This window comes from Hyalella azteca, unplaced genomic scaffold (genome assembly GCF_000764305.2).
Source record: "Hyalella azteca isolate HAZT.00-mixed unplaced genomic scaffold, Hazt_2.0.2 contig3451, whole genome shotgun sequence".
In the NCBI taxonomy this organism is placed as follows: domain Eukaryota; kingdom Metazoa; phylum Arthropoda; class Malacostraca; order Amphipoda; family Hyalellidae; genus Hyalella; species Hyalella azteca.
In genome coordinates, this window is record NW_025933700.1 from 64,043 (window position 1) to 74,831 (window position 10,789).

Consider the following 10,789-nt stretch of genomic DNA (forward strand, 5'->3'; position numbering starts at 1 on the left):
GCACACCTTCACGCACCACCAACCAGGCCGTCATGTTATTAACCCGGTGCGATACTGGGCAGGCTTTGGCCATTCCAGCTGGCGCACCACCGATCTATGGTGATGACATGGATGCTGGAGGCAAGTCTTTAGCAATAAATCTTCTAAAGACGGTACGGATGCTTGATCCGCCTATGGGCAACCTTGTCGGTGTCGTTGCTGATGGGCAATACCAAAATGAGCCATTTGTACGTGCACTAAGAGATCAGCTTGAGATGTCTCCAAATGACAAGCAGCATCTACCTATCACCTGGGACCCAGCCCATTTTCTTAATTTGGCAGTGACCGATGTCAGAGATGGACCAGAAGGCCTCTTGCTGCAACGCTTCATTAAGCGTGCAAATCGGTTTGCTTCTTTGTTTGGGCGAGGCCGTGGGTATGCGGCGTTGCAAGCAACATCCGAGAAAGGTGCTCGTGCAATATCATCCTTTGCAACCCAACGATTTGCAAGCTCCGCCATGAAGCAGTGGCATTCCATTGCTTCCAGCTACGAGGTAATTGAGAAGTATATTATGCCAAGTTTACGATTTGAAAATTTAAAATGCTCACACATGTTGAAACTGCAAGCTACCTTTAACATTTCTTAACTATTGTTTATCTTATCTAGGAACTACACTCTGCATTTCGAACTGAAAATCCGAGCTGTTCAGACAATGAAGAACTGCAATACCAACTTTTCGGGTACGATTTCGTGTTCGATTTGCTGTGCCTGCGCGACCTCCTATCTCCCATATGTGCTTTAATGGAATTGGTCCAGGACATGCAGCAGCCACACTGGAAAATAACTCTACTTTGGCCTAAGGTCGCCACCTTTCTGAAGAATAGGTAAGCTATTGAAATTTTTGGATAATTACTTTTAATATGTTCAAGTGGAATTAATGTGATAAATTATTGTACAATTATTCCTAACCATTCTTTAGTGATGCATATAACATTCCTACAAAACTGCCAATTTTGTTCTTTTTTTAATACAGGTCTTCAGATTTTCGGGTTGAAGACTACCCTTCCCTGGCAGCGTGCCACCATTCTATCCGCCCAGGTGGCAGTTATTTGAACGTGCCGCTGCTCGATGGGTGGTTGGTTGAATCTCACAAAGCTGGAGGCCCAGTCAAATGGTGCACTAGAGAAGTTGAAGATATCCAGGTCAATTTTTGTCGTGTAGTGTTTTCTTGCTTGTTATCCCAATATCTAATATTTGTGGCTTGACGCATTTTTTACGCATCATGGGTCACTAGTTTTTATTTTAACCGCAGGACGAGCTTGTTAAGCTAGCCGCAGCTCTTCACAAGTCATTCGTGTCCCGCGTCTCGAAAGGATGTGGGTCGGAGGCGACTGATGCTGCATCCATGGATGCTGCTGCTGTCATACTGCTGCTGACGAAGCCTGATGTTGACATCGAGATCGAAATTCACACCAATTCAGCTTCCAGCCGGCGCCTTGTTCAGCAGGCGGAGAGTTACGAGCACCTAGAATTGCAAGCCCCTCTTTCACGAAAGTATTTATCTTCCTACGTGACTACTCTCCATGAGGCATTTAAATCTGGCTTAGGCAGAGACGCATGGCTATCACCACCGGTAACTGGTCCCATCACTTCTGTGTCAGAAACAGAAAGCTCAGCCTCATATTGCAAGTTTGAACTTCTTCTTCGGGTGTCAACGCCGAGTGGGGATACTATTGATACGCGGCTAAACGAGAAGGCAATTTATCAGTCGCTCTACAAGGATCCACGTCTCTACAAACGCATGGGCTACTCGGCTTGCCGGCTCCTCGACTTCGCCCTGCATCGTGGCGGCTCAGGTAGATTGTTCATTGCTTATCTAAATTTGGGTAAAATTATCTACTGTGTAAAGTATCACTAAATTAGTTTCCATGACTGCATTTGCATTTCATTCTCCAGTAACAGCGTAATCACGCTTATTACTCGCTTATAATATTAAGAATTAATTAAATTAGTTTTTTGCTAGAATTTCCATGTTACATAAACTATATCTATTTTACAGAAGCTGTGGTGGAGACATTTTATTCCACCATGCGTTCTCAGCAGCATCACGGGGGGCAGAATAACAGCACGCTACAGAGGCGTTCAAAGCTGCGATGGATGTTGCCTCCAGTTGGTAGCCAAGCTTGTGAGCGACTTTTGGATATGGCGGCACGGATTTACTACACGGGGGATTCTTCACGTGGTGTGAATCCTCACCGAGGCCCCTTCTTTAAGGATGCGAGGGCTAAAAATTATGATGTCAGCAAAGTTGTCAACCGCCGAGCACATTTACAGTCCAGATGTCCCTTCATTGGCTGCCCTACTGGAGAGGACAACGAGGAGAGTGACGAATAAAACGTGTTTCTTGTATTTTGTGAATCCTTTCAATTTGCTAACAACAGACCAAATATATTTTACTATTAATAGGTATTTCTTAGCTTTAAGTTACGGAAATGTTAATGTTTATTTTTTCTATTTGAATTTAGGTCTGTGATTCACTTAGCGACTGGAAGAAATTTGTTTCAACTTGCATGTTCATTGCACGGTCTTGACCTCAGAGGGATTGAGTACAGAATGTAAGGCTACGACCCTTACCACCGAGTTCAGTAAAGATCCTTGTACAGTAAATGCAGCATGCGGATGCGAACGATAACCATGTGTTCACTCGACCGTTAAGCGACGGAGTCGGAAGCAAGACGGAGACGTCTTATATTTTGTTATCATATTTCGCCTTGCGTAGTTCAGTAGTTGATATTATCTTTCATGACCAAGGATATATAAATTTTTAATAGGGAGATTTTATGTTTATTAATTTAAATGCGATGATCTTGATATGATTATAGCCAGGTTGCATTTTTTCTGTAGAGCCAGCTCTTAGATCGTTGTTGGTAAATACATACATCCTTTGCATTGTTAGAGACGCTCACCGCTCGCATCAGATCTGAAAGTAAAAAAGTTCAATAAATGCACGTTTGTAGGTCCATTTAATATCTTTGATCATATTTAATTGAGGGTGAAACCTGCTGTCAACCTGAGAATGGCTATGACTAATCTGGATTCTGGAGCAACTTTCACAAATTACCGTTAAATGAGCAAACGGTTGTCATTATTTGGGAACACGACCACCACAGCAGAAGGGTATTGTATGCATCTAGGATAATCAAAAATGACATAACATTCTATTTGCTAGTTTTACTCGTGTAAGAGAACAGTAAAAAATAGGATATTTGGCCTGATGCTTTCACTGTTTAGTGTTGAAGCCCTTCAGTAATGTCCATCCGCTGCAGCTCTCGCTTTGCCTTCGCGTCATTTACCAATTTGACCTGTCTTTTTCTAAATATATTTGTCTAGCGTTCATTAATACCTGATGGGCTGGCTGTACCTGTACGTGCAGTCCCCCAATGCATGTATACGTTCGGGTGCCATTGCGCTCGCGCGCATCCATTCTCAAACTATATTAGTAGCACGGCGCACCTCTGCGCACGGCGCCTTTTATTTGAGAGCATAGAACGGCGCACGGCGCGTATCGAGAGAATCAATATATCAATTCCCGCGCACCTGGCACATCTTCCTGACCATGGTGCACAGGGATCGTGACCCCATGTGGCGCACGATGCACAAAATGAACACAGCTTTTACTGTCCACATCATGTACCACATTTGTCCCACGGATTTTATAACACCAAATGTTTGTACTTACGTTCATAGAGCGACACACAACCTCTCGTCTTCCTGGCTCAATGGTGACTGAAGCAATCGTAGTTTGAACGAGATGCAGACGGGGCATAATGGCGATTCTCGGAGATGCGGTTAAAGTGTTAAAAAATCGCGGTTTGCTTCGCAAACATGTCATTTCATAAAATTTTCAACTTCCGCAATCCGCATTGCTTTACCTTTTCCGCCAAAAATATCTTGCAGAAAAAACATAAACATCGTAATGTAAACAAATAAATAAAACGTTTGTTGAAGATCGCGCATAGTTGCGGTCATGTCAAAGCGGTCAGACCATAGTGGCAAACCAGAGCTTTTTTAGAATCAGTTCATTTTTAATTTCTTCATTTACTCAAGATTTAAATCAATTTCTTAAGTATGATAATGCTGGTATCCAGGATACATTACTGGTCTACTTATAGGACTCAGAAATGAACTTGAGAGAGAATCTAAACAACTCTCTGCTTTGCCACTATGGGTCAGACTGTAAATTAACACATGCTGAACTTACAGTAGAGACAAATTTTATTGTTGCCGTTTGACTGTTTAAGGGTAAAATTAGAGATTTGGGGTAACACGTGCATAAACTTTGTAAATAAATTCGCATTCGCACCTTGTAAATGGCTTTTCATGGCCGAGATCTGAAATTCACGGCTCGGTGAAATAGAATCACGGCTCGTAGAAATGGAATCACGGCTGGCAAATCCATAAAACCACGGCTCGAAAAATTCAGTCGCGGCTCGCCAAGTAGATATATTCCATACTAGGCCTGAAGTATGGTTGTATGCCTAATTTTTCCTTGGTTTTATTTGACAATTGATGTTTTAACATCTCAAATGTGAAATTTAGTTTGCTAATTGTTTCATTTGTTTGTACTTGTGCTTTAGCCTATAGCGGATAGCCTAGGTTTTTGAACTGACGATGGTCTGAATTCCGATGGGGTCATGGGCCTGGCCGCCTGGGAATGGAGCTGGACTTGGACTGCATCACTGCAAGACATTTTCTCACATAAAAAATGATGAATTTTTTGGTGGTTGCCTGTTTTATTTGCTTTTAAACTCTTGATGAACTTTCAATTTAAGAAATCATGTAGTATTCTTAATTAAAAAATAGGAATTGGGAGTATGAGAATAAACTGTGGATTGGTTTAGAAGCAAAAATTCTTAGGTTTGATGAGAAATTGTTCAACATCAATTTAACAACTGTTCAGGTCACAGTTTTGTCGACAGGGAATACTTCTCCAAGATCAAGCTTGGAGCTGCTGTCAGACTGTCTGCTTGGTGACATGGTGATGCCATGATGGTGATTAGGAGAATGAGTTGACTTACTGCCAGTTAGTTACTACTAGAGTAACTGGACCAGTGTTGCCAACTTTTTTTCTCGGCGAGAATACCAGATTGCCTAGCTCAAAATACCAAAATTCTATTTTTTCACAGACTAATACCTTCGAATTTAATGAAATTATTCGTCAGAAATGTTGGTTAGAAAAATAAAAGTCGGTTTTTCTTCTTTTTACTGTGCATTTATCTGGCTTGACAAATAAATAGTCTGATTGAACATGTTTTATTTTTTCCCTCTGTTCGAACATTCTGACACCCCTCTTTTCCTATGTTTGATTACATTGACACTTCTTCCATTTTTTATCGCAGTGCGACACTTCTTCCCCTACACTCAAGATGAGCAAGCCACAGAAATTTTCGTACATACTTATATTGCATTTATCCAACATCTCGGTTGTGATCACCGAATCGACACTTCAGCGGACTCGGCTGCGGACTGGCCTGCGGACTCGAATCGAAACCTAACTTGCCGTTTCCGCCCGGTTGCCTCTGACGAGTTAGCAGAGGTGGGCAGTAGCGCGCTACATGTAGCGGCCGCTACTAGCGGCTGCTACATTTTCAGTAGCGGTAGCGGTAGCGGCTCTACATTTAAGGCAATGTAGTGGTAGCGGTAGCGCCCGCTACATATTTAGGTAGCGATACGAGGTTTTGCCGCTACAGCGCTACCGCTACATATATAGATAAAGCCTGTAGATTTTACTTAAGGGGACCGGCTACCCTCCAACAAAACTTTCTTGTTTACAGACGGATCCTTTTGAAACTTGGTACACTTATGTAAAACAGAAATCTATGACCTTTTTGTTCATGTAAATTTTAAAAAAATGAAAGAAAACGTGGAATTAATAGAAAACGGCAAATAAGGGGTACCTACTCTAAAAAAGTTTATAACTTTTGCAAATCACATGCTACAATGTCGAGGCACATATCATTCGATTTGTAACAACAATATCTAGCGACAGTAGAGCCCCGATTTTTTATTTATTTTCCTCATCGTTTTTTTCGCGTTCTTCCCATTTTTACATTTTATCCCCCCCACCTTCCTCCCCCTCCCATATATAAGTCAAACCATGCACAATGCACAAATTAAAAAAAGGCTTCTAGAGTCGCTAGGTATTGTTTTTACAAATCGAATGATATGTCTCTCATTACCGTAGCTTAAAAACTGTTGGAGGTATAAATTTTTTAAGATGGCGTTTTTAGATTTTTAAATTGTTCAGGGGAGCCAAATAAAGTAAAATTCATTGAAAACAGAAGAATATGCCCAAAAAGTCTTGATATTGTAGCCCAAGCTTTCCCATTGCCAATTGTTTGCATTCAAGGTACCAGCACGCGGCTTTAGACCTATTAATGTTCAATTTAACGTGAATAATAGGCTATAAATGGGACTTTTTATATAAATATATATATAAGCTACATTTAGAGCATGTAGCGGTAGCGGTAGCGCCGCTACATTTCCAAGTAGCGCTGCCCAGCTCTGCGAGTTAGGTTGTCGAACCGACCCTCCTCGAGTGCTAAGGCCAGTTCGGTTCGCAGGCGAGTTCGCTGAAGTGTCGATTCGGTCCTATTACTGCGGTAAGTTCAAACTTCAGAGGTTGAACTTAATGCATTTAATTAGCAGCAAGTCAGAAATTACCAGAAAAAATACCAGAGTTAGGCAAATATGTAGGAATCACCGATATTTGTTGTTCATTTTTCCTCAAATAGTTTGTAGCGACCATGTATTTACGTTTCCACAAGTTACCCCGCAACTCATTTTCTACGAACGTTGCTAGCCTAGTGAATTCTAGCAAAGTTACCCACCAACTATAACTCAACATTATTATCATGTTATTGCCTTAAGCATCATAAACAATTAGCAACTGCAGTTGATATTCCGTTAAATATGATTTAGCTACATATGCATATTATTAGCACTGACCTAAGATATTACAATATTGAGTAACTCCTGTAGTCATAATCATTTACAAATCTGTAATACAGCGCGTAACCTGGTCTCCTGGGGCCAGTTAATGAGGAAAATTCCTTCTGTGTTTCATTCCCAAATTCGAAACAGAATTGTAAGTCGCTAGCGCAGTCTGGTCTCTGAATATATTACACGTTAGCAGCACTTACATGACTATCATTACAGTGCGGGAGGAGGTGACGTCATCACTGCAGCTGAGCATTAGCAGTCAGACAACCATGCGAACTTCTTATATATTGACAGTCATTTCACTTCAACCTTGCCCGCCAACGTGTGGGGTAAGACCTTAAATAGCAGTTGTTATAGCATTGTTCAATTAATCGTGTAATTTAAACCATGTTATACAAGTATGCTAGCCTTATAAGAGTTCGTTTATTCAACAGGTGAAATATTTACCTTACTCACATATACACCGTTCACCACATCCGCCTAATAATTACTTGTTGGTTTCCCTGTTCGCACTTCCCTTACTCACCATTAGCTTATAGCGGTGCCGATATACCCACTATAAATATACCAGATTTAAAATATTCACACCAGACACCGTTTGAAAATACCTGATTTGTGAAATCTGGTATGTATATATACCAGTTGGCAACGCTGTACTGGACTACTACGTTCCTACGTAATTATTCGTAGTTTCGTACTATTTAAGGTCAAATCAATGCCAATTGAGTTTCATGTCACCAGCCAGTACAGCCTTCACCAGAAACAATCAATTTATAAAACTTGATAGGCTGAAATAAATTGTTTCTGTAAAAGTCGTGTGGTCGTGGTCGTGTGACAGGGTGGCCCAGTGGTTAAAGTTTACCAGGATTGGCGCAGGGAGGCGTGGGTTCAATCACAGCTCGGTGCGCCAGTTTCTGGTCAGAATCTGCAAGGAGGCCGGGCGGGTAAGCAATAAGCACAGCAGAACTGTAGCAGGGAGTTGCGAGTTCGAGACCGCAAAATGCTGTGAATGTTCTGCGGTGTTAAGAATCGGCGACAGGCCTACGGCCTACTAAACGCTGAAACCGCTATTATTATTATACGTTAGTCATGTTCAGTGTTTTTGAGACGAATCCGTGTTTTCGTTACTACAGAAAATTGACTCGTAATCCGTTTAAACATCATAGATATGTGAATGAAAAACAGTTAACGAGTAACACTCGCTGCTCGTTTAACTTTAACATAGGTACGAGAAGGATTTTGGTAAATTGCCTTGTCCATTTGTGGTTGCCAGTGCAGTGACATTATAAAATATTTTTGGTATTATTGCAGATTAACTACATCCAAAAAAAAAGGGTGTTTTTTTTTTGAATTATATGTTTTAAGATTTTAGGCATTTTTAGCGCGATTTTTGGGTCGGAAAAAAATCGGTTTTCCGATGCCGACCGCCAAAAATGGATTTCAGATTCGTAATCTACATCCCAAAAAACATATAATTCAAAAAAAAAACACCCTTTTTTTTGGATGTAGTTAATCTGCAATAATACCATATTTTTAATGAGTAATATAGATTGTAGAACGGACAAGTGAACAATGGATTATGCCATTATGGCTAGTGGCTACTAATTTGAATAATGGGATTGGGGTCCTACATGCAATGTCGAGGACACTATTAATCATTTCATCTTGCATTGTTCGCTCTACACAAATCAGAGGCGCGAGTTTCGCTCCAACTTGGAAAATCTTTCACTTCCTTGGAACCTTGTGTCAGCTCTTGGTGGAGGAGATATCCCTCAGAAAATACGCACAGCAGCAATTCGTCGGCTGGGACAATACCTGCTAGTAAGCTGCAACATGGTAAACACCCTATGAAGACGCCCAGTAACTAATCCTTTTATCTCTTCTTTCACACAACAACCACCGGCTGGTGAGAGTGAGCTAGAGATTAATCTGTGATTGACTGTTGGCCAGAGAAAGAAAGGCTCAGAGAAAAATCAAGTTGTGCTCAGACTGGGAGGTGTGATCTCATCATACCCGAAGTCTTAAAATCAATTTTAAAAAAATGGGATTGGGACCCATCACCCATGGGACACAATGGCCATAGGCTGCTAGGCATAGTGGCTAGGGAACTCTCTAAGTAGTAAGTAGAGAACTTTGGTCTTTTGAAAAAACTCTCTAAGTAGAGAGTTTTTTTAGAATCTACCTCAGAGGCTCAGTCCACTGACCACTGTCCTCAAGTTCAATTTTGAGTCCTAGGCTATAACGAATTATAACTTGTAAGTTGTAAGTAGTCTAAACTCAGCATGGTGGCATTCTAAATGCCTTTGAAATGACCATGCACCTATGTAATTGAGGAGTGCAGCAGCCAAAAATAGGAGCGTGCTCACTCCAATAGAAGTGGCCAGTGGGACTGTGGGAGTGTGGGACTGTGGGACTGAGTCCTGGTGGATCCTCTAGTGAGTAGCGCTGGGGCGCTCTGGCCGTCCTGGTGGATAGAAATGACCAACCTGTCCAACCATTTTTTAGAATTTGACCATGACTGTTATAGCTGTTAGTTGTAGGCTTGCAGGTTGCAGCACATGAGCTTAACAGTAGACATTGTCTGTAGTCTCACAAGTCTGTGGACTTGTAGACATACAAAGTGTCAGGTGCAGTCCCCTGCCTTTTGGCCAGACTGGAATAATGGGCAGTAGCCGCCCGTTAGGCTTTTGGTAGAACTGGATCTGGATGTTTCTCTTAACCAACTGAGCTAACTTCATTGTGTAAAACCTCTAATATTGGAGTCCTAACTGGATTTTTTGAGCTTTAAGTCCTTGGATTTTTGAACTATGAAATGTGCAATTCCCTTTTTCTCACCATAAAAAGCAATTTTTGATTGGCAATCTCATTTGCCACCCCTGCCCTGCTTAGTGGCAAACCAGAAATTTTGTTAAATCAGTTTATTATCAATTTCCTCATAGAAGAAAACCAAATTGATCTAATAATGATAATAAAAAGTTTAAATTGATTTTTTATGTACTGTAGGTTCATGTAGTTTATTGGGATTAGAAAACAAGTGACAAAGCCAGGGATAATAAATGGAAAATTATAGCATTGAGTCAATTTGGAATGCAAAAGTTTAGTGCAGGCAAGTATAATTCTTAGGAAGTAGTAATATGTGGTTTGGGAATTGGGATGCAGTACTTTAAATAGGTAAACTTGAACAAAATGTTTTGTTAGAGCATTATGAATGAGGAGCATGAGCAGATTGTGTGTGCCTAGAGATATTTAGAATATATGGAGTCCAACAGTAGGAAAGGGTATGGGCGTATGGCAAGAATGGAGTCTTCAGTGGTAAATGGGAAAAAATATATAAACTTTAACTTGCATTACATCTTTTTAACAAAAAATATTTTTAACCTTCTGAGAGCGATGTTCTTAGCATTTTGCAACATGATAGATATCCAAAACTGGCAAGTGCTAGGCCCTGACCTGAGGTTACTATGCACGCCAGTTAAAATTAGCTACATTAAGGTATAGAAAACTCTAGGTATTGTTAACATTGCAAGCAGCAATCCCGAGCCTACTATTATGCAAGAGACAGGGTTGGCGATTTTTTTTATTTTTTTAAAAAAATCAAAAATCAATGATTTTTTTTATTTTTTCATGATTTTTTTTATTTATTTGATTTTTTTGATTTTTTCAACTTTTTTGTCTTTTTGAAGTGTTCTTTTTTATGTTGCAATTAGCCCACTAACAATAACAGCATATGGATCATAATGGATGGCTAAAAAGGGCACTTATTGCCTTCAATAATAAGCTGCTAGCTACGTACAATGTATTGCACAC

At 40.6% G+C, this 10,789-nt stretch overlaps 1 protein-coding gene across 1 annotated transcript; it reads left to right on the top strand.

The window, feature by feature from the left end:
- Nucleotides 1-437: 437 nt before the first annotated feature.
- LOC125177601 lies at nucleotides 438-2,518 on the top strand. Its single transcript, XM_047879622.1, has 5 exons — nucleotides 438-533; nucleotides 647-864; nucleotides 1,014-1,182; nucleotides 1,293-1,836; nucleotides 2,040-2,518. Exons 1-5 carry the CDS (start codon nucleotides 498-500, stop codon nucleotides 2,372-2,374), a joined length of 1,302 nt encoding a protein of 433 aa, XP_047735578.1. The 5' UTR covers nucleotides 438-497; the 3' UTR covers nucleotides 2,375-2,518.
- Nucleotides 2,519-10,789: the final 8,271 nt, after the last annotated feature.

Coding starts and splice junctions, on each gene's coding strand:
- LOC125177601 (XM_047879622.1), top strand. CDS start 498: ATGAAGCAGTGGCATTCCATTGCTTCCAGCTACGAG. Junction 534..646: donor CCATTGCTTCCAGCTACGAG/GTAATTGAGAAG, acceptor TATCTTATCTAG/GAACTACACTCTGCATTTCG. Junction 865..1,013: donor GCCACCTTTCTGAAGAATAG/GTAAGCTATTGA, acceptor TTTTTAATACAG/GTCTTCAGATTTTCGGGTTG.